This window comes from Lynx rufus, unplaced genomic scaffold, assembly GCF_022079265.1.
Source record: "Lynx rufus isolate CCGP_SWC_20201006 ecotype Redwood Valley unplaced genomic scaffold, mLynRuf1.p SCAF_6, whole genome shotgun sequence".
Taxonomy (NCBI): domain Eukaryota; kingdom Metazoa; phylum Chordata; class Mammalia; order Carnivora; family Felidae; genus Lynx; species Lynx rufus.
The window spans coordinates 75132551-75157420 of NW_025814878.1; the positions used below are offsets into that span (position 1 = coordinate 75132551).

The following is a 24870-nucleotide window of genomic DNA, read 5'->3' on the forward strand; positions in this document are numbered from 1 at the left end:
CCTGAAGGCAAAGGAGAGAAAATGACAGATTTTGACAGAAGAGTGAGTATAATTTCTCTTTTTAACAATCTCTTGGCATTGTAAGGATGGATTGAAAGAAACAGAGTCTATATGGAGAAATTGGTGAAAAGGTTCTGGCATTGATCCATGAAAGAAATCATAAGGCTTGAACAGAGTCACAGTGAAATTAGGGATGGAATTAACAGATTAAAAATATCTGTAGGATTTAAGAGCTTCATTTGAATATAGGGAAGAATTGAGTGGGAAGAGTATGGGATCACGTGTTTTTAACTTATGTGACTGGATAGAAAGTCCTATCATTTACTGTGGTAGGGATTTAAGTGAAGTTTGTGAAGGTGGGCATGTTGAATTTGAGATACTTACCCATATAGCCAAATAGAAATGTTCAAGAGGCATTGGGAGCTCAGGAAAAAGATTAAGGCTAGAAGATTCAGCTTGGGAATCATTGAATATGGAAATTGATTGTATTACCTCATATGTATGTAACCTAAGGCTGAAACTTTAACTTTTAAAACAGGTGAAAGAAAAGGAGAGGAGTCAATAATTGAGACTGAGAGCTGCTTAAGAGGCCAGAGAAAAATAAAAGAAATGGTGTCTTAAAAGCCAAAGGATTAATATTTTATGAAAGATGGAAACCTAAAGTAAATTAGAACTGAAAGGCATTTTTTGGTTGTCAAGACCATTAATGACCTTGACAAAAAACAGTTTTAATTTAGTATTGGGAATAGGAGTAAGATTGCAGTGCACTGAAGAGGGACTGGGAATTGAAGAATGGAAGAGACTTAACGCAGACCATTCTTCAAAAAGTTTAACAGTTAAAAAAAAATCGTTTTCTGAATGTGGAGTACTATCACTGAACTGCATACTTCCATTGTATTTTTCTGTTATGTTGCAATGAATTTGTTTAGATGTCTCTTTTAAGTTATGAACTTAATATCAAAGGTTTTTTTCTTGAACCTTTTTAGATCTTTAATGCCTCAGAGTATCTTGTGCATACATTAGGGGTGGAACAAATGATGAATGAATCAACCAGTCAGAGGTATAAAAATGAATAATGTTCTTTCTTGTAAGAAACTTAGAATCTGTTAGGGGAGATCTATACAGATGTCTGTAAGACTGATTCCTTTCTTGTATCCTCCTTTTACACTGGTCTTTTTCTGTACTTCACACTTGCAAAGCCCATTTATGGCTTAGAGCCTTTGTAGTACCTATTCCCTTTGCATTGAATTGTTTTTTCCAAAATATTCCCATGACTAACTCCTTTATTAGCAGGTCTCTGTTCAATGTTTATTTATTTTTGGGACAGAGAGAGACCGAGCATGAACGGGGGAGGGGCAGAGAGAGAGGGAGACACAGAATCGGAAACAGGCTCCAGGCTCCGAGCCATCAGCCCAGAGCCTGACGCGGGGCTCGAACCCCCGGACCGCGAGATCGTGACCTGGCTGAAGTCGGACGCTTAACCGACTGCGCCACCCAGGCGCCCCAAGCAGGTCTCTGTTCAAACACCACCTTCTTACAGACTTTTTCCTATCTTCCCTCCCCATACTTCAACATTGTCTATTCCATTTAGACACTTTATTATATTTCTCTTAATATAGGTATCATTGTCTGAAATTCATATTTTAAAAATTTGAGTTTTATGAGCTACCACGCTGGGGCAAGTGAGAGCCAGATAGGCACTGGGTGGTGACTGCCTCACTGAGGAAAATAATTAAACATGGACAGAGGAGATCCTTAAGAAGCCAAGAGGCAGATGTCCTCATGTGCTTTCTTTATGCAAACTCACTGGGAGGAGCACAAGAAGCACCGAGATGCTTCAGTCACCTTCTCAAGAGTTTCTAAGAAGTGCTCAGAGAGATGAAGACTATGTCTGCTAAATAGAAAGAAAAATTAGAAGACATGGCAAAGGTGGGCAAGGCCCATTAAGAAAGAGAAATGAAAATTTACATCCCTTCTAAAGGAGAAACGAAAAAAGAAGTTCAAGGATCTCAGTACACCTGAGAGGCCTCCTTCAGCCCTTTTCTTGTTTTGTTCTGAGTATCACCCCAAAATCAAAGGAGAACATCCCAGTCTCCATTGGTGATGTTGCAGAGAAACTGGGAGAGATGTGGAATAACACTGCTGCAGATGACAAGCAACCTCGTGAAAAGAAGGCTGTAAAGCTGAAGGAAAAATATAGAGGACATTGCTGCATAGTGAGCTAAAGGAAAGCCTGATGTGGCAAAAAAAAAAAAAAAAAAAAAAAAAGTCAAGGCTGAGGAAAGCAGGGAAGAGGAGGAAGATGAAAAGAATGAGAAGGAGTAGGGCAGTTTTTTTTTCCCCTGATCTATAAAGCATTTAACGCCTGCTGTACACAACTTTTAAAGAAAAAAAATTGAAATGTAGGGTTGCATAAAAATTTGTTTTTAAACTGTAGATTGTCTTTTTTTTTAATATAGTTAACACAATACCAAATGTGTCTTTAGATAGCCCTGTCCTTGTGGTATTTTCACCAGCCACTAACCTTGCCTGGTACAGTATAGGGGTTGTAAATTGACCTAGAAATTTAAAGCAGGTTCGGAGCACCTGGGTGGCTCAGTTAAGTATCCAACTCTTGGTTTCGACTCAGGTCATGATCTCATGTTTCAAGTTCAAGCCCTGCACTGGGCTCTGCGCTAACAGTGTCAAGCCTGCTTGGGATTCTCTCTCTCTCTTTCGCTCTCTACCCCTCTCCACTCATGCTCTTACTCTCTCGAAATAAAACTTAAAAGGAAATTTAAAGCAGGTTCTTATTGGTACACAGCAGAAACTAGTTATGCATGGGGATGGTAGCTTTTTTCATCTTTAGTTTTCTTTGGTGCAGCTTATAGGAAATAATTGTTTTGTTGATGGAATACCACTCTAATTGCAAAAAAAAAAAAGTTACAGCTGTTTTGGTGACATTGTAAATAATTGTTTTGTTGATGGAATACCACTCTAATTGCAAAAAAAAAGTTAACAGCTGTTTTGTTGACATTGTGAATGCTTCTAGGTAAATATAATTTTTTTAATTAAAAAAAGTAAATAGAAGTGGGGTTCTGTTCTATTTTCTTAGTAAGCACCATTAGGATAGTCAGGGATTCTATCTTATTAGCATTGACTAAAATAGGAACCCATGAGTCTGTACTGATATAAGTAAGTAAATGAATAAATGAGAAAGGAGGAAAAACTCTTATTTAGGTCAAATGTCAACTGATAATTGTAGAAAGAATGATGATTTGGCAACTATCACAGTGGTAGTTGATTCATTTGTGTGTCATTAACAAAAGCTAACTAAGACTAGTAGAGGATCTTGGTTTGAAGATACTGGCCTAATCTTGCAATATGTTCCCACAACATGTTAATTAAAAGGGGGAAATTGCAACTTTACAGGGGAGAAAACTTGAAAACACATGATAAAATTAACTTCACAGGTGGTGAGATGAGTTGACATGGTGTGTTCTCTCAAGTGGTACACTGAAAAATACAGCATTTTATTTGTGGGATTCCTGTCAAGACAGTAATTACCTAGATTCATTCGTGAAGAAACATTAGACTGAGGCTTGAGATCATCCTACAGAACTTAAGGTCTGTATTTATAAATTTCTGAGGACACAAAACAGAAAGCCTGAGGAAATTTTCTACAATGAAGGAAATTGCAGAGATAATATAACTAAAATATAACATGTGTTGCTATATGGGATCCTGGACCAAAAAGGAAAAGGAAACATTTTCACAATAGTTGACGAAATTTGAATGGGGTCTGTGGATTGGATGGCAGTTATATAAATATGGATTTACCAACTTATGTAGATGAGTATCCCTGTTTTGGAGAAATACAGACTGGGATATTTAGAAGTGATGGGGCATCAAGTCTGCAGCCTGCTCTTAAATGGTGCAGGAAAAAACTAATGGTAACGGGTGCGTTGATCAATCTGGGTTACAGAGATATGGAAGACATTGGTACTGTTCTTGAAACTCTGTAAGCTTGAAATTAAAAATTATTTTTTTTAAGTGCATGAGAAGTATAGTGAGTATTCAGTAAGTTTGGTAGTAATGGAAAGGAAAGCAAGAGCATAGTAATTTATAGGAAGATAAATTTGTGAAAAACTGTTGGTCAAAGAGATGGAACTAGAACAGTAGACTTGATATAGGAAGATCTAAGGAGGATGGATAGAATAAATAGATGAAGATGAGATGTGTAAAGAGCACTTTATTTTGGCCTATTTCAAGAGAGAGTTAATTAAGTTCACAATGAGCAGATTCTACTTTCATTGTGAAATACTTTATGTTAGGAAACAGAACTGGGTCCTAGAGGTATGTGATAAAGCCTCGTAATAGGAAAAGAGTGACAAATAGGGACCAGTTAGCTTTAGCCTCCCAAATAAATAGAGGGAGGGTTCATAATATTTTCAGTGTTGCAGATTTAGTACGCATATCTTCTTTTTCCATAATAGTACCTAGTATCTTGGGAGCAGGATCGGAGTAAGTGATAATTACATGGATACAGGTTAGTCATTGGTGGTGTAGGTGGATGAGAGAGTGAGAAAATTGGGCATGTGTTGAAATGATTGACACTGAAGTTTGGGATTATTTGTAAGGGAAATGAAACAGGTCTGTAGTAGATTGGTAGGAAAGAAAATCAATGGCATCTTTTTTAAAAAAACATTGAACTACATTTAAATTATAAGCAAATTTTAGCTGCCTGAAGAGCAAGGTACTTTTTAGCTTGAATAAGAAAATGATACTGTAGTATACATGACAATATACATGATGTTTTTAACATTTAATTCTGTTCTAAAGACATCAAGAGTGAAATCTGATTCAAATCTGTGTAGTAGTAGCAAGAAAAATTAGAATTCTCTTGATTTCTGCCAAGGAATGCTAGATTTTCCAAGATATTATAGGTTTAAATATCACATAATTTCTTTTTTTATTTCAAAGTAGTAATGTCTGGTTGGTCTGCACAGTTGATGCTCCTTTTAGCACGGAAAAGTTTATAGATCTACTTTTTCCTTTTAAGATAATCTGTGTAGATGTAACCTGCTGTACTGTTGCCAAATGTGTGTGGTTTTCTGCTTGCAGAAGTCAATCATTCTTTGGCATTTACTGTTCCAACTTGTAAAGGACTTTCTTCATCACTGACTAGTTCACATAATTGTCACTTCCAATCTTCTAGCTTTTAGTTTAAGTAAATACATAAATACAAATTCAGTTAAGCCTTTAAAAGTTGCCTTAAAAAAGCCTTTAAAATTTAAATTTTGGGAGTGCAGACTTTAGGTTCTGCTTTAGTTTCTGCATAGCATTTAAGTGATTCAGAGCCCTGTTACTGATTGTTTCATAAAGTTTTCATAACATTAATAGCACATTTTTTTCTAGATTTTGAGAGTTTTAATACCCAAGTCCATGACAAAGTGGAAAGCCATGTCACAGAGACCTGTGGAGTATCAGAATACCAAAGTCAGATGCGTACCTAACATTGCCTAGGCTTCATTAATGGAGAATGTCGATATTTTTATTTATCTGAACTTTACCTCTCAAACTTTTTATTTTCATGAAACTTCGAAATTTCCAAGAGGGATTCACAAAATAGAATTTTGTTGTTGTTAGGAATTACCCACAGTGTAAGAGATCCAGTTTCATGTTGGAAGGAGAGGTCTTTGCTGCCATTATCTCCATAGTCTAAGAAAAAGAGAGAAACAGAAAGAAAGAAACAATGATTCCTAGGTAAAGTCTGACTCCGTTTTCTTCCTCTATCCTAAGCTACAGAGCATATTGATTATTTTAAAGGCACACGGCTTTATTGTGAATATGGCTTCCTTGGTGTGGCAGTGGAATATACAAATTAATAGGGTATTTCAAACTAAGTCCTGTGTTCAGGCAAATCTGTTTTCTTTAAGTCCCATTCTTTCTTACCAGGCCTTTTCATAAATAACATCTACACTGCTGTTTTTCCAAATAAAGATAAGTTATTGTTGTTTTTTGTTTTTTCTTTGGCTTTATCTTTGCATTGACAGTGATGTCTAAAAAAGTCACTGAAAATTTGGTGTCACATCTTATTTGAGGATTTAAATAAGTGAAGCTGCACATTCTCATTGTAATTTTTTTCAGATTTTTTGAATGCTAGGTTTGACATAAACACAAATGACAACATATTAATGAGCACACTTTTCACAGTAATTATGACAATTTAACATTATTGAAGAGTGAAAGTAGTGATACACTGCTGTCTTATGTTTGCTTGTCATTAAACACTAGCTTAATATTTAAATTTGACTCAAAAATGAATTCCAAAAAAAGCAATTTCTATTTTGCACCTAGCTCATAGTTTCTTAGAGTTTATTGTGGCTAAAAATATTGTGGTAACCAAGTCTTGTCTGCTTAAAATTCTTCAGTAGCTACCTCACTGGGTTAAATCCAAACTCCTTAACAGGTATTTAAAACCGTCTATTATCTTACTCAGATAAAACCTTTCCAGCTGTTTCTTGTTTCCACTTCTACTTTGTACTCCCAGCTTTTCTCACTTTGGCAATCCCCTGTCCTAAGAGCAACATCTAGATGTTATTGAAAAGAAATGACTACTCTGTTTTCCCCTAGGCATTGGAGCTTTGCTAAAAAAACTGTTAGTTGAAGTTTTTCTAAAATCATGCTATCTAATTTTAGCAGGACATTCCCCTTTTGCTTACAGAGTTTTTCCTTTTTTCTTACTGCTCTTCTTCCACTTTATTTTCCAAGCTTTGTTCACTTTTTTTTTCTGGTTCCTTATTTTGTTTCTCCCTTTCCCCATTTTAGGAAATAATCCTCAGATAATTGTATTGTTGCCGAGGTTAAGAATCATCTAATTTCTTTCCAGTTTACTTTAAATTTGCTATTTCTACCATACCTCTTTCTTCTTCATACATCTTAGAAACCTGTGTAATCCTCATAGCCAAAGCCAACCACGATGACTATGTTGTTCATCTTGTTCCTTTCACCATTACATAACATTGGTCTTATTTTAATGTCCTTAACACTTTTTTAACATTTTAAGACTGTAGTGCCCTACTCTTTGGTTTATTATTGACCCAACTAACATTTGAGGTAGGCTTGGGGAAAAAGTTTTTCTAATTCTGCTCTACGTTTTTTTTTTTGTTTGTTTTTGTTTTTTAAGAATAATCAGTTTTTAATTTATCCTTCCACATTCAATTTAAACATGTGTATAGTGGTTTTAGAAATGTTTTCCCAGGGGCGCCAGGGTGGCTCAGTCAAGCGTCTGACTTTTGCTCAGGTCGTGATCTCATGGTTTGTGGGTTTGAGCCCTGCATTGGGCTCTCTGCTTGTCAGTACAGAGCCCGCTTTGGATCCTCTGTCCCCCCACACCCGCACCTTCCCTCCTCTCAAAAATAAACATTTAAATATAAAAATGTTTTCTTTTAATTTAGTTTAATTTAATTTAAATTTAATTTTTCTTGTGCAGTCCTTTTCAGTCGATTTATGTGTATTTATGTTTCTGATAGCCATTTTAAAAGAACTTAGGTGAATTTGTCAGGTCATCTTTAGTTTTACATTCCCATAAAAATAAATTAATGATCACAAGTAATGATGCATGAAATAGAAATTGTTTAAGGATGCTTTAGAGTTCTGTTTGAAATTCTGCCAGGAGTTCCGGGGAGTAGGGGTGAGGATGGGACAGCACACTATTGTATAGGTCATGGAAGAGGATAGTAAAGAGAGATTTCCCTAAAAGGTCAAAGATTTCTCTCCTGCAACCAAATGGAAGAAAAGAGGTCAATTGGAATAAAACACACTTGGGGAAAATGTGCATAATGTTGTTTTATTTTAGTACTTGTCTATACAGAGCAAAATTATTAAAATATTAAATTGGTGATATTACTAATAATGAAGTCAATATGAATATAATGGGACTTTTTGTTCTTTTAGTTGGTGAAAAGTCACTGAACGCTGACTTTCAGGTTGCTACTATTTTCATTAAAAACTGGCATTTTGGTCAAAAAGGTGTTTGGTTTTTGTTTTTCCCTCTTTGTTAACATGAAAATATGTGAAACACCCTCTATAGTAGAATGTAAAGCAAACTTTTATTCAAATACACAAGAACAAAATGATTTCTATCAGTATTATGAAGCACGAGATGTCATGATTTTACTTTTTCATATATTCTACCATTTACTTTTTCATATATTCTACCATATATAAAATTTTACTTTTGTTGTGAGTTTAGGTCAGAGCCAAATATTACCTTAATTTTTAGAAGATAAAGTGAATAAATTGACTTAATTTGTGGAGTTAAAAGAGTTGAATAAGTAAGTTTAAGAGTTGAATAAATGCTTTATTGCCGTTTTTTATTCAGCTAATGCTTAGTGCAATTCCCATGTGCCAAGTGGTATGTAGACCACCTTTCTGGAAGTCATAGTCTACTACCATTCCTTCTTCTCTTTTCACTGATAGCAGAGATACAATCTTCTTTGCTGATACTGACCTGCTTAATAATCTTAAGTGATCCCCTTTAGAAAACATATTTCATAGTATACCATAAAAGGTCCTTTACAGTTTTTCCCTAACTTCATCCTTATGCCTTTACCTCACACTCTAAGTTAGCGTACAGACTAACTTGGAGTTCTTACATTGACATTTTCATGCCTTTGATCAAACTTTTCTCTATTGTTGCCATATGGAATGTTTCTGTTTTTTTAAAGTAGTAAGAGTATTGCTAAAGTAGGGGCACCTGGGTGGCTCAGTCATTTAAGCATCCAACTCTTGGTATCGGCTCAGGCCATGATCTCATGGTTGTGAGATCGAGCCCCAAGTTGGGCGCTCGCTCTCTCTCTCTCTCTCTCTCTCTCTCCCTCTCTCTCCCTCTCTCTCCCCCTCCCGTCCCCTCTCCCCCCACGCCAAATAAATAAAGAAACCTAAAAAGAATATCGCCAAAGTAAAAATAAGAATACTACTACCAACAGAAGCAGTGGTAATAGTCTTACTGTGTACCAGGTACTCCATCCTCACTTATTTAGTTTTTGCAACAGTGCGATGATATGCGTAAAGAAAAGAAAACTTAGGCATAGGAAACCTGTAACTTACCCAAGGTTAAACATATAGAAAGTGGCCATACCAGGTCATGAACTAAGATGTTTGACCCTGGAGTCTGTGTGCAAAGCTTACTACATTACGTTGTGTCTTCATGCAGAACGCTCTGTCCAGGCATCACTGCTTCTGGATTCTTTTCCAGATCCTATTTCTTCACCTCTCAGGAAAAACACCCTGTTCCCTTGTTTGAATCTCTTCTGATCAACAGTATAGCACTTCAGACATGTTACTGCATTTACACTCTTTTGCCTTGCTTCTTAAGGACAGGAATCCTGTGTCTTTGTATTTCTAGTGTTTGGCACATACTTAATCTTCAGGCAAATGAATAAATGAGTGCATGAATCACTGAATTTTAAAAGTAGAAGGAACCTTAGGAATCATCCAATTTAACCACCTTGTTTTTATAGATAAAGAGCCTGAGATAAGTGAATGGGATAAAAATACCAGATTTTAATGTAGATAATTTACCAAAGTTAAATTTTATCACTAGTCTTTAGTGGTTGGTTACCCACCACTTCAAAGCTCAGAAGAATGTGAGTTAATTGAGAGTATTGTAGGTAGTGTTGGCCGACTGTGGTTTAGGATATGGCATTTAAAATGTTCTGTTAGGGCGCCTTGGTGGCTCAGTGGGTTGAGTGTCAGATTCTTGATTTCAGCTCAGGTCATGATCTCAGTGGTTGTGAGATCAGCACTAACAGTGCGGAGCCTGTTTGGGATATATTCATTCATTCTCTCTCTCTCCCTCCCTCTCTCTCTCTCTCTCTCCCCCCCTCTCCCCCCCCTCCCTATCTCCCTCTCTCCCTCTCTCTCTCCCCCTCCCTCCCTTCCTCTTTCCCCCAAACCCCTGCTCGATCTCCCTCTTTTTCTCTCTCTCTCAATAAATATTTACTTAAAACAAATGTCCTGTTAATACTGTGTTTGTGGTCATTTATATGTCCTATCAGTATGAAGGTGATAATACATCTGCACATTTGCTTTTGTGGATCTTCTAACTACTTTCTAATGTCAGATATAAGGAGGGGGTTGTTTTTTAAGAATTAGATTGGATGGTTGTAACATGCCACCTCTGAAACCTATTGATAAGTTTGAATTTGGGAAATGGATAAGGCTAATGACAATATTCTCCACTTTTTTGTGTATTTAAAACTTTCAAATAGGGGCGCCTGGGTGGCGCAGTCGGTTAAGCGTCCGACTTCAGCCAGGTCACGATCTCGCGTTCCGTGAGTTCGAGCCCCGCGTCAGGCTCTGGGCTGATGGCTCAGAGCCTGGAGCCTGTTTCCGATTCTGTGTCTCCCTCTCTCTCTGCCCCTCGCCCGTTCATGCTCTGTCTCTCTCTGTCCCAAAAATAAATAAACGTTGAAAAAAAAAAAAAAAACTTTCAAATAATGGAAAATAAGAGGAAATAGAAGTTGGTAAAAAAGTATAAATTTACAGCTATAAAATGAATTAAGGAAACTAAGAAAAAAAATAATAAAGCCTAGAAGTTCTAATCTCTGGATTTGATTATGTGAAATTGAAATGTCTATTTGTAAATATAGATATTCCTGGAAAATGTGTATCTTTTACAGTTTCTTTCTGAGCTTATGCTAGTATAGCAGAATGTGTAATTTATGTATTTTTATTGACTTCATGGGAGATAAAATGAAATTTGTTTTGGTAACTAACAAATCAGCTTTGGTGATTTTATATGTAACGTATTTAGCTGAAGATTACTGATGGGAAACTCATTTATGAATTACATTTTTAACTTCCTAGGAGAAAAATTAGCTTTCGTTTCTGTATAACATAATATCATATACAGGATTAATCACTATTGTGTATTACATTATGTTCTCTTATTACAATTTTGTTTTGTTACTTCAGAAGTTCAGATTCTTTCACAAGATTCCAGATAGAGGTTACCAGAGGTGGTGGGTAGGAGATCATAGGTAAATGTTATTATTAACATCGTGTTTCTCCTGGTAGATTGGTGGACACACAGGTATTGTTTATAAGTGAATGATTTAATAAAAATAGACTTGTATAGAGGAAAATTCCTAAAATAAGTGTTTAACACTCCAGTACTTAAGAATATAAGTGTTGGGAAGTGAACATAACAGATACAATTTTTTATCTCTGTTCAGAATTTGAATTACAATTTATAGAGTTAATTCCATTAATACTCATTTTTGTTTTAAGGGTTCTGATGACTGCCTTGTGAAAATCTGGGCAACAGATGATGGAAGATTATTAGCTACTTTAAGAGGACACGCTGCTGAAATATCAGACATGGCTGTAAACTATGAGAATACCATGATAGCAGCTGGAAGTTGTGATAAAATGATCCGAGTCTGGTGTCTTCGAACATGTGCACCTTTGGCTGTTCTTCAAGGCCACAGTGCATCTATAACATCACTACAGGTAATTTGCTTAATCCCTGTAAAATCCTTTTGATTATGATTTAAATTTTAAGTCACTGTTATAATCCATTGTATAAAGCCAACTAAAATGAAGAAAGGAATATTTCTTTTTTCTTTATAAATATATGGACTTTAAATACATGGTAGTCATGACCTTCATCCATTGTGAATGCTTTCTAGCTCTGTTTATTAGTTGCTGTTTATATGGTAAAAAGTGGGTTATTTGGATTGTGTCACTCTTCTTATATTTTTTTTTTCTTCTTCAATTGTTTTTCAGTTCTCACCATTGTGCAGTGGCTCAAAGAGATATCTATCTTCTACAGGGGCAGATGGCACTATTTGTTTTTGGCTGTGGGATGCTGGAACCCTTAAAATAAAGTCAGTTGCTCTTTTATTTCATAGAATCGATTATTTAATTTAATGGTTAAAATTGCAATAATATAAAGTAGTCAACAATAAGTATAAATTTATTTATTCTCCTTGAGTAAAAAACAGAAATGCATTCACTGACCTCTTTGATTTTCATGCTTCTCCCCGCACCCCCCTTTTTTTCCATGCTTCAAAGAAAGTTTATGTTAACAGGTTTGGTTTTTGGTTTTTTTCTCTTTTTCCTAGCCTTAGCCATTTCCTTCAGAACATACCTGTTTCATTATCACTCCTTTCTGTATACGGCATAATTTCATCTCAGTAGCTCCTTCTGGTGTTGAGAACATAATCTTAAGAATTCCTAAGGCTATTCTTTAGAAGAATTGTAGTTTATTTGTGTCACTGAATCTACAAACTTTAGGTTTTATTGAAGATCTCAGGAAACGTAGGAAAACAGATTAAGTTTTTACTAAATTACATCAAGGTAGATAAATGCATCCTCACCTCATCCCATAATAGCATTTTGCATCTGTGCTTTTTCTTGTTCTAGTATCTTGGTTTATTAAAACAAGGTGGTTAGACAGTGTTCTCTTTCGATTAAGGACAATGAGGCAAAACAGTTCTTAAGAATTGGCATGGCCAGGACTTAGAACAACACTTCTCTGCCCTTTGGTACCATGCTATCTATGCCTTGCCACCTCTCAAGTGGGTATAATAGGGAGAGGAAGTGCTGCATATTGCCCCATAGGCAGTCTGTGAATGGGGAATTGGTGCACTCAGTGATTCTGCAGTGTCTAAATGGTCATCTCTGTGCTCTCATGGTAGAACATCATTCAGATTAGAAGGGATATCTCAATAATTCTGTCTGACTTTTGTTTATAAATATCAACTCAAGTTGAGTAATTTGAGAATGTCTTTATAATTTTAAAACAGTAGTATTTAGATAAGCTTCGTGTATATTAAGATTCCTGTAGAGTGCTGCTAATGGCAAGGCATTAAGAGGCCGTGGAAGGTAGAATAACATAATAAAATGTACTTCATTTGAAAAAAAGGATTCTGATTAAGACATGAATGTTTGGAGAAAGCAAGTTGATTTCTAATTTTAGTTGCATTCTTAATATTTGGAATATTAAAGATTTTCTGTAAACATTAAATAAAAGTTTAAATATTTTACTGATGTGTGTGGACAATAGCAATAGTTAATTGTTGTTTTCCTTTGAGTGTTTTTTACCTTCTTATGGACCAGATTAGGATACCATTGTGTTTTCATGTTTTGTTTTTATACAGAAGAAAAATATGACTAACAGTCTTCAAATTAGCATAGGAACAAAAATGTTTTCACAGAATTAAACTCTCAACTTTGTGCTTCTTGAGGATTACATTGCTAAGTACGATAATATTTATCTGGATTCTTGAGAAGTGAATTATTCCATATAAGTGATATTTTTTTCAGAACCTTTACAGAGATTTACCCATTAACCAACTATCCTAACAGCTTTTTCACATAAATGTGTATTTTTAATGTAGATGCAAGTAGAGAAATGTATATAATTTTCTGCTGTTTTTTTCTTAACATTTTATTATAGGTATTTATAATAATTTTAATAGCTGCATTATGTTCCACTGAGTTGTTATGCTATACTTTGCTTCATGTTTTTCCTATTTTTGGACATACAAATTTTTTTATAGTTATTATAGGTAGGATTTTTTTCTATTCTTGTAATCATCCCTTAAAAGCTTTTAACCTACAGTCAGGCATAAAGGAGTAATTTTTTCTTAGTTATAGACTTGGGGACACTTAGTTTCTTTTCCATATTTACTCATGGCTAATAACTGCCAAAAATTTTGGCAGGATGTAGATTGTTACTGTCACATGGGTTTTAATTACTGATCAAAGGCAAAAATTGTATTGAACTGTAATGCTTTTGTATAATCTGATGAGGAGGTGCCTTCAGCAACCCAGTCTGCATTGAGAAAATCAATTCTTTTAGAAGTTAATGAAACCTATTTTGAAACCCAAACCTCTTGATAAATTTGTTTTTATACAGAGTTTATGTATGTGGTAACAACTTCCACTAATAAAGATGCTGCTTCTTAGATGAGAAATAGGAGTGGCTGCGTGACTCGGAATCTGACTGAAGAGATCTCTGAGTAGGAGAGAAAGGCTGTCCAAGCATATTTAGATGTAAGAGGAGAATGGGAATCCTAAAATATATAGATGATAATGATTACAAATTTTTATTAAGCACTTAGTCTGACAAGCTTGTACTAATAAGCACTTTCTATTTGTCATCTCACTAATCTTTATGACAACCCTATGAAGAAGGTACAATTATTTTCTTTAGGACAGATAGGAGAGAAAATAGAGGTGGATACTGGAAGTATTTCGTCAACCCCCTCTCAAGCAGAGTGCCAAACTAAAAAGCAGTTATTCATTGATTGGCTATCTAGAACTGGTTGAATTAAATTAATTAAAATACTAATGATACTAATACTTATTGAGTGTGCAGTACTAAGCATTTTACGTGGGTTAAATTTATTCAATTATCTCAATAACTCTTAAGATATGCTTTGTTTTTACTCCCATTTTATAGATGAGACTGAGGCACAGAAATGTTAACTTGCCTAAGGTCATAATGCTTGATAAGTGGCAGAGCTGGAAACTGGACTCACAGAATCTGATACCAAAGCTTTATCTTAAAATATTTCCTCAGATGTGCTTTTATTTTTTTTTTTTTTAAATTTTTTTTTTTTCAATGTTTATTTATTTTTGGGACAGAGAGAGACAGAGCATGAACAGGGGAGGGGCAGAGAGAGAGGGAGACACAGAATCGGAAACAGGCTCCAGGCTCTGAGCCATCAATCAGCCCAGAGCCTGACGCGGGGCTCGAACTCACGGACCGCGAGATCATGACCTGGCTGAAGTCGGACGCTTAACCGACTGCGCCACCCAGGCGCCCCCAGATGTGCTTTTAAAAACAAATTATTTGTGGGGTTCCTGGGTGGCTTAGTTGGTTAAGCTTCCGACTCTTGATTTTGGCTCTGGTCATGATCTCGCAATTCGTAAGATCAAGCCCCACTGCTGACAGCGTGGAACCTGCTTGGGATTCTCTCTCTTCCTCTCTCTATCTGCTCCCACCCTCAAAATAAATAAATAAACATTTAAAAAATAATAAATTATTGTACTTGTTTATCTATTTTTTCCCTTTAAAAATATTAAAGTCCATTTAAAATGGTAATTTGTATGATTATTTGTATATTCTGATTGTAAGTTACAGCTAAATGGTTGCTTAACACTTACAAGAATGAATGTGCTAAAAATTAACAAAAATGGAGAGCTGGAATCCATAAGATATTAATGAAAGTAGTGTATTTAGTTGTCTTTATAATTTCAGATTACTTAAATTATGGTTACTTAATTCTACTCTGAATAATTGTTTAGGTTTTAAGAGTGTTTTAATAACTTTCTGTTCTCTAAACTATTCATGCTCAGTTATGTCAGGGCTTGTTACTATTAGGAAAAATTGTATAAATGTCACTTTAAAAATTTATTTAATTAAAATTTTTAACAAATACTTTTGTGTTCTGTATCACTTTGACAAAAATTCCTTTTTCTGAATGTGTAATTGATAGATCATAAATATTTTGTCCTTTTTTTCCCTGATATGATTACAAAACTGAAACCACTCTATTTTCAATTGCTATGGATTATACAATTTATGCAGTGCACTTTGATTGAAAGCTCTAATTATTTCTTTGAATTTTCTCCCCTGATACCTTAAGGGAAAACTAGATCAAAATGTACATTAAGTAGGGCTCTAAATAAAATCCCTGTATTAGAGCATTACAAATATATTGTGTACTTATTGGACCTGGTATGGTATAAAATCTACAGTTTTTCTTTCTTCAATACTGTTGATTGTAACAAACATGTAACGTCAGTAGTGTAAATATAAGACATATTCTGTAATACAAAATTATACAGTTAATGTACATATATTTAAAGGAAGATGATTTTTCTGTAGATGTCTATTTTGAATGAACATTATAGTTGACATAAGATTCAAACAGTCTTCAGATTTTCACTAGGATAAGTGTTTAAGATTCTTTTTGGAGTCTTAAAAAGCGTATTTTGTCACATTGGAAGATAAACAGAGGGAAATATTTAATTAACAGTGCCTAATACTGAAAAAGTTTAGTTAACTGATGGTATACTTATGCCACAGAGGCAGTACCTATTTTGCTGGTGTGTTCATGTTTTCAAATGACTTATTTTCTAATGTATTTGTGCATTGCTACGGTACTGTATGAAAAACTAAATCCTGTTAAATATGGTTAGAAGTAAGTATAACTAATAACTACATGTCTGGTGTGACAGTGGCTTTGAGAGTGTTTCATGTGTGGATTGTTGTATAATCTGGGGCTCCTATGAAATCTGTAGAGTTTCCATAAGATCTGCTGATCACGACACATAATGATTTCCAACTTGTTTAGGAAGGGAGCCATCTGTTGCTTCTTATTTAATTTTGTCTTTCTGTATTTAGTTTTTGAAACAGCTCATTTCTGGTGTTGCTGTTCCCTTTAGGGATATTTTTAATTGTTTATTTTTTATATTATAGTCCAAGACCTGCTAAATTTACAGAGCGCCCTCGGCCTGGAGTTCAAATGATCTGTTCTTCTTTTAGTGCTGGTAAGATTTTTCTCTCCCTAATTTTCCACTTAAAGTTGTACATTAGAAAGCTTCTAGTGGAACACATAAAATTTTGGAAAATATTTATTATCGTAATATAAATCATATTCACATACATAAACCAGGGGATGGTCATAAATTAATTTAGAAATATTTGAACTTTGCTAGAGTCTTTTTATGTATTCACATGACTAAGAATTTTCCTTGAGACCATAATGCTCTGCTCTGGAGAATAAGAGTTTCAGAATCAACTCTGTTAAAGAATATATCTTTGAATAGTTATCTCATTGCGAGAAAGGTATTTTAAATACGTTTTATATTTTCATGACATTTGGGAGGTATCCTGTAGCTAAGTAAAATAAATTTGATTGCTATTTGTAAATATTAAATACTTCGCTCCAAATTCTTGTTCTTTGCTCTTTAAAAAGTAGCTATATAGCAATGCTGATAACTCCAATTATGTTTTGAGTTTGTGCAGTAGCATTTTGAATGGACATGTCTTTTTAAACAAACTATAATTTGAAGATTTGAAATGAATTGATGAGAAAGTGAAATGAAATATTAATAGATTTAACACCTATTAAATGTTCCTAATACCAGTTCCTTTTACATTTACTTCGAGTTTTACTTGTCTTTTCAATTCATAATTGTGAATAGCAGTAGTTCCTCAGATAAGTGATAGCATACTAATGACATAAATCTGTTTTTTCCATATTAATATCCAAATGTGTTTAATTTCTAACTTCTAGATTTCCACTTCTACTGCCATGAAGACCATTTTCCTTTTCGTAATAACACAATTACAGGCTTTATACATGATTTCAGAGTACTCTGTAAGGAGTTATATACAGCACTGTTTTCAGCACTGTAGGAGAATATTGATTCAAAGTGGAGAGAGCAAATTGCTATATAAATAACTGTAATGTAAAGTAGAATGTATGTATTACAGACAAAGTCTTAATAAGAGTTCAGAGGATAGCAGGCTCATTTGATTGCAGGGTGGCAAAGACAACCCATTGAAGAAATTGGGCCCTAAAAGTTTGATAGATTTTAACATAGGAAATGTGGCAAGAGAGGGACTTCAGTAGAGTTAAAGGGCATGTTTTCTAGGGAGGGTGATAAATTTTAACAAAGAATTATGGAATCACTTAATGAAATGATTTGTAGTGGAAATCTGTAAATATTGAAAATGCATCTTAGTTAAAGCTGTGCTAGTTAAATGTATTTTAAGTTCATTAAGTTCAGTTTTAGATGTAATTTTTATGCTTAGGATAAATATGCATAGTTTTAGAGTAAAATATTAATCATCAGTATATATTATGGTAATATTGCTTGCATTTTATTTTCAGTGATTTTGAAAGTGTTTTACTCACAAATGTTTGCTCCTACTCCTCAGGTGGCATGTTTCTGGCCACAGGAAGCACGGATCATATTATTCGGGTTTATTTTTTTGGATCAGGTCAGCCAGAGAAAATATCAGAATTGGAGTTCCATACTGTAAGTACTGATAAAAAGAATAAGATAGGTACAATTTAAATGAGTTTAACAGTTTATATTCAGGATTTTTTTTATCTCTTTATATGTAGGACAAAGTTGACAGTATCCAGTTTTCCAACACTAGTAACAGGTAAAATAATTATTTTTGTTTGTAAATTTAATTCCAATTTTAAAGTTATCAAATACATTTCCTACAGTCAGATTTTAATTAGAACTGTATACAACTTAGCTACTAAAATAAGGATCTTGAGCAGTTACACTGAAGAGTGACTATAGCCTTCACATGCATGTGAGAACAGGTCTTATGTTTTATTTCTATAAATGTTAGTTTATTTGGGCACTTTTAACAATAGGGACTTTTATCCACCCTATATATTTTCTATACATATCAAAGTGTAGGGAAACTTAGTAGAGTTTGGAAATGTATCATAATGTAATATTTGAGACAGAACTGTTTACTGAAGATAAATGATGTTTTGTAAATTTTCCCAGGTTCTTATTTGAAAATGAAAGAAAGCTATTCCTAAGTACCTTTTATCTTGAGTAAAAGAAGTCAAGTTCTTTAACATTGAGAGGAAAATCAGTATTTTTCCATTGGAAAATACTCATTTTATTTGTAAGGTAGTAAATGGTGGCCTTGAATCCCTTTTGAATGTCCTTTTGCGACCTAGCCATACACATTAGAATATGTATATAAAGTTTTAAAAGCCCGTTAAGTTGCAGAAGTTGTTAATTTAGTAGAGAATATCTGACAGAGAGTAATCTGTATTATATTAGAATGCTGTGTAAATAAAGATGAGTCTGTCTTTTAGTATTTTGAAAAACAGCTCTGGAAAAATTCATTTAGTAAAGTACATGTGTTTTTTTTTTTTGGGGGGGTGGGTTTCCTTTAATTCAGATTTGTGAGTGGGAGCCGTGATGGGACAGCACGTATTTGGCAATTTAAACGAAGAGAATGGAAGAGCATTTTGTTGGATATGGCTACTCGTCCGGCAGGGTAAGAGATCGAATTTGAAATATTACATAAATATAGGTAGATCATTTAAAGTATGCTGTATTACAGGCTGGTGTGACTCTCAGCCTATAGAAACATACGTCATAATCTATGTTAAAATGATTACTTTTCTGTAATAACTAGAGGTGTTACTGGAGATGGAAAGGGGATATTTCTAAAATTATTTATTGCCGTATATATACACAAAGATCTGCATTAATGACTTTTTCAGTTTGATTTATTAAGATGATGATAGTACTACAGGAATACTCCTAGTTTTCTTTAAAAAGTAGAACATATTCTAGTGTTAATCTGTCACAGAGAGATGATGTAGTGTATCTAGTGGTTTTCTCCAGCCAAGAGAAATTATATTACACTTTGTAACTATTATTTTGGTTTTAATATTTAATAAATAATTCTATATTTATATGTAGTGGTCTCAGGTGGATGGGAGAGCAAAGCAATTAGCGGGGCATGACAGCAGCAGAAGATAGAGAGTGAGCTGCATGGCATAGAATTCTTGGATCCAGATAGAGTTAAAGCATTAATAACATGTTCAAGGTCATCTATTACTAAGGGCTTAGGAGTGCTGAAATCCTGGGTGTTTGCTGACTCAGTGCAGTGTTTTTGCGCTCATTCTTTGTTGAAACAGATTATTCTTAATTGCTGTTAAGTGATAGTTATTCATGTAATGAACTTAAATATAGATTATAAGAAAACACATTTAGGTTTTTGTCATAATAGTATTTTAATAAATAATATTGGTGTAAACAAATACTGCCTCCATCACTTTCAGCCAAAACCTTCAAGGGATAGAAGATAAAATCACAAAAATGAAAGTAACTATGGTAGCATGGGATCGACATGACAATACAGTTATAACTGCAGTTAATAACATGACTCTGAAAGTTTGGAATTCTTACACCGGTCAACTAATTCATGTCCTGATGGTGAGGAAAAAAAACTCATTTTTATTTGGTATAATGAAGCTTATTATAGAATGGAATATTTTCATTGAGGACTAAAGTCTTTTATAAAAAAAGTTAGCCAAAAAATCTTGCTAGATGGATAACAGGTCTTTGTGGGAGATTAGAAATAATTTTAAAATGTAGTTAAGCAGGTTTGACTTGGAAATCAAAATTCTTGGCTGTTCTTTAATACGTAGGGCTGCATCAGTAGTATTCTCAGGTTTCACTAAATGATAGCAAAGCCCTGAATAGTGGTATTAGCTCAGCTTCATTATTATACATTGACAAATTTGAAGATTTTTGCCACTTTAATAATTCTAATTCTAGAATTATTCAATTCTAATAATTGTCTTAGAATTCAGATTCTAGACATGTTGCCATATTGATGTTTGATTGAATTTTCTTTTTTAAATTCATAATTCTGTGCAACTTCAAAAATATTTCAGGGTCATGAAGATGAGGTATTTGTCCTTGAGCCACACCCGTTCGATCCGAGAGTTCTCTTTTCTGCTGGTCACGATGGAAATGTGATAGTGTGGGATCTGGCAAGAGGAGTCAAAATTCGATCTTACTTCAATATGGTAATTATCAGTCTCTTCATTTTAAAGATTTGGGGACTTCATGCAGGTACTCTGCATATCACAAAGGAAATCCATTTAGGAGTTTATTTAGACGTTTTTTTGCCTTTAAGTTTCAAAAAACAATTCTGTATTCTACACTTATATTTAGGTGTTAAATTTAAAAGAAAATTGTGCATATTAACAGTACATGTATATTGGTGATAACTAATTTGGTTTCTAAAATAGTTTTAAAAGTGATACTTTGAGAAACTCACAAGTAGAAAGATACAAAATAATATAGATTAGAAAAAAGTTTGGAAAACCATGTTAAGAAATTATAAATATATTGTGTTAGTGTACTTCAGCAGCCCTCTTGTGCACAGTTTTATTCCAGTACACCCATTTTATTTGTTTTATAAAGTTTTATTTAGGTAATCGCTATAACCCACATGAGGCTTTGACTAATGACCCTGGTATCAAGAGTGTCATGCTCTTCCAACTGACTCATCCAGGCACTGCCCCAATGCACCCATTTTAAAATTAGAGCCAGATTAAAGGCTTTCTTGTCTTTTATCATCGAATTGTAGTATGTTAGATATTTATTGTGTTTAAACCCTTTCCCCTCCAAATTTTGCTTCTTATGTAAATTTTTAGTATAATTTGCTCAGTATATATGTAGCTTACTGTGCAGTGTTTTCCACTTGTCTCTAACCACTGTATGAAGTTTTCTTCAAATACTGCTGTTTATCGTCACTTTTTAAAACATCTACTTCCTAGGTATTAGGGATACCTTTCAACAAAAGGAAAAAGAAAAACATTTATTTCCACTATTTCAGCATCTTTAGATTTTTTTTTAATCAATTATGGAAGCCTCTTGTAATGAGTCATGAAAAGGTACAATTAATAGTGTGTATAGTCAGTTATTTTGAAAAGAAAAAAACCTCAAAGTGTCATTTGTGAAATGCCACGTTTTGTGAAAAAATTTCATGAAGGTGATACTATACTTCATTGATAATCATAGTAAAGTTCTACATAGTAAGAAGTAATTAAAAAGTCAGAGGGAGGAATAAGAAGATAAAAGCATTATTAGTGAAGGAATTCAGTTACCTGCCTTTATAGATATACCTTAGTGTACATAAGGTAAGAACTTAAGATTTGTCAAATTCTTATTTTTCTAAAAAGACTGCTAATTATTTGGAGTACAATTTTTAGTGACAGGTGGATTTCCTTAGTGATATGTGTATAGAGAGTTTTTTTTAAAGCAAATCCTTAAATATGCTGGTAAAGAATTCTTTCTTTTCTATCCTTGTGTTTCTGGTTTGCTCTTTTTTGAGGCATCTCTGTTTAAATAAAAATACTATTTTCTCAATTTGTCTTTATAGCTTCAAAAGAAAACAATTTGTGGCCTATACATATATTTTAGTGACTTTTTTTTTTTTAGTAATTTCATATTTTCAAAAGGCATTGGTGGGTTAATTGAGTGTTTGGGGGGAAAGTTTTATCTCATACTTGAATACTGCTTTCACCTTTAAGCTACAAAGGTGAATTTTTCCTGTTCAGGTAAGTTGATCACACTAATATTCCACCTTATGTTATAAAAATTGGAATACATTGAGACTTAAGTGATTTGCTCTTAGACCATTACAATAAGTGATGTAGCCGGGAATTGAAGTCAGACATACTATATTGCATAGTCTTTGAAATTAACTAAGGGATTTAGTTAACATTATTGCCTTAAAAATTGTTTTAAGAGTTTTAGATAAGGATATTTTTCCTGTTCCAAGAATAAGGGAAAAGTCTCTAAAGGGCAGAAGAAACAACTTTATGTAATAAGTAGATTGGATGGTATCCATAGAATACTCAAATTGAGAAAGACAAAACATAGACTAAAAAGGATTAAAAATATATCCTGCACTTAAAAAACTAGAAAATGAACTACATTTTATCTAATTAAAATAAAGATACTCCTTTTAATTTTTTGCATGATTTTTAATGACTTCCAAAATACTTCTGTGTATTACCTCATTTGGTTTTCATGAAAACTTTGTAATACAATCAACAGTAGATTTTATTATTACTGGTTTTATGAATGGAGAAACTGTACAGAGATGAATTGCTTTGCCCAGGTTTATCTAGGTCACACACCTGTTACAGGGGAACTTGGGGTTTTAAACCCGTATTTTTTGGTCCATTGTTACTGTGTTCTTAATAACTCTAGTTAATGGTTGGCCATTGCACAGCTAACTTCCAAATCTACCTAGTTAGTGATATGTCACCTGGAGGAGATGTTTTTATAATGGTATTAACTCTGAGTAGATCATTTGAGATCTTAAAGTTTAGCTTGATGATTTTTTTCTGTCTCTTCATTTATAAGTTCTCTAAGTGCCCTCCCTGCTTTTTGCTCTTTGCTTTTTTGTTCATTTCATTGTTTGTTTTATCTATGGACAGATGGAAGATAAAGCATCCAGCATTGCTATTAAAATAAAAACAATTTGAGGGGAGAGTAGAAGCTTGTGTTCACTGTCCACTATCATGAAGGTAGCATTTTGGTTATAGTAGTTATAACTGTTTAGCTCTGTGTAGCAAGGCAGTCATTTTTTCAGTTACTAAAATACCATAAAAGTTGAAGAAGTACAAATTCAAACTCTAATATTAAATTGTACCAGTAATCATAAGTTCGACCTAGTAAATAATTTTTTAGTGCTCTCTAGAGGAACTATTTATAGCGTGCCTTGGAAGACCTCTTTTAAGGATGAATAATTCTAGTGGAATACTCACTGTTTAGACTAGAACTGGTAAAGTTTAGAAGAAGTATTATTAGGGCTACATAATATTTCATGTGAGTTTTAAAATCAAAGCTTTACAACATGAAGAAAAAAATCACCATTAAACAGATATACAGCCAGAAAATACGGCATGTAAACTGCCTTTAAAAGAAAAAAAAAATGTATATATAATTCTTTAAGATGCAGGTTTTTATCAATTATATTTTGAGAATACTTTAATACTGGTTTTTCTTTTTTATGATACTTTGATTTTCCACTTGAAATTCATCATACCTTTGTAAGAAGTTTTGAAATCATGTAACAAATAATTATTACGTGTTAATCAGCATTTTACTGTCCCTTTTTACCTATTACAAAAATTAAACTTTTTTTGAAATTTTATACATAGTCAAAAATTCTACGTCATCAAAAATGCCTTTCATGGGGGAAAAGTTGAGTTTTGTAAATGCCTATGTTTGGCATGGAGTAAGTACATTTTAATAAAATTATATATACATTTAATAAATTTAAAGTATGAGGCATTGATGTATTAATATTGCACTGATACTTGTCATTCTGATAAATATTCTAATTACTTCCCCCCCCCCCCCCCCCCCGTATCAAGCCTTGACTTACACTTTTAAAAATCTGACACTTTATTTTAGGACCACCTAAATTTGTAAACAAGGTTTGAAATTAAGAATTGAGATAAAGAGTTAATTACTTATTTGCACATAAAACCCCCTAATTTATTTCATTTCAAAATTTAATAAAGATTCTTAACCTGCTAGTGGTATTGTCTAGAAAAAGTGATGGAGTTACCTTGCTTATTTTTACTACTAGCTTTCCTCTTAATGGAAGATTTGAATGAAAAAGCAATTAGGGGTGGGTGGGTGTTAGGTTTGCTTTTGTTACATACAAGAAGTATATGACAAGTGAAAAGAGATAACAGAGCATGAAGTAGAATAGACAGTTCATGTTCCTTGTAACACCCCCCCCCACCATTGTCTCATCTTTAAAAATAAAATAATCTTAAACATTCAATAGCATTTGTTGGAAAAGTATATGAGGAAGAAACCTGGAACCTACCTTTATTATTATTATTATTATTATTATTATTATTATTATTGTATTTGAGAGAGCACACAAGTGGGGTACAGGGGCTGAGAGAGAGAGAGAGAGAGAGAGAGAGAGAGAGAGACAGAGAGAATCCTAAGCAGGCTCAACACTTACACAGACCTCAGTCCCACGACCCTGGAATCATGACCTGAGCCAAAATCAAGAGCCAGATGTTCAACTGACTTAGCCACCCAGGCACCCCTCCTTTTTTTTTTTTTTTAAATGAACCAGAGAATGAAAGTAAAGAATATTGTAGAGACGATTAGAAGACAACTTTATTTTCTTTAAAAATATATATAAATTTTAGGCCTTGAGCTTTACTTGTCTACATTCCTCTAAAAACTGTGACAGTTATTCATGTTCTAGTTGAACAGACCTTATATACCTATATCATATATATATTCAGGATAAAA

General features: G+C 33.8%; 1 protein-coding gene and 1 pseudogene across 4 annotated transcripts in view; both read left to right on the plus strand.

Annotated features, from left to right (window-relative positions):
- Positions 1 to 24870, plus strand: part of PHIP (pleckstrin homology domain interacting protein) — a 149766-nt gene that overhangs the window by 38220 nt on the left and 86676 nt on the right. For all 4 annotated transcript variants that reach the window (XM_047101820.1, XM_047101817.1, XM_047101816.1 and 1 more), the window contains exons 8-15: positions 11278 to 11499; positions 11776 to 11876; positions 16484 to 16554; positions 17951 to 18051; positions 18141 to 18181; positions 18950 to 19048; positions 19842 to 19995; positions 20460 to 20594. In XM_047101820.1, coding sequence (XP_046957776.1) covers positions 11278 to 11499; positions 11776 to 11876; positions 16484 to 16554; positions 17951 to 18051; positions 18141 to 18181; positions 18950 to 19048; positions 19842 to 19995; positions 20460 to 20594 — 924 coding nt within the window. The remainder of the gene's footprint in view (positions 1 to 11277; positions 11500 to 11775; positions 11877 to 16483; positions 16555 to 17950; positions 18052 to 18140; positions 18182 to 18949; positions 19049 to 19841; positions 19996 to 20459; positions 20595 to 24870) is intronic.
- Positions 1434 to 2651, plus strand: LOC124528302 (putative high mobility group protein B1-like 1; annotated as a pseudogene).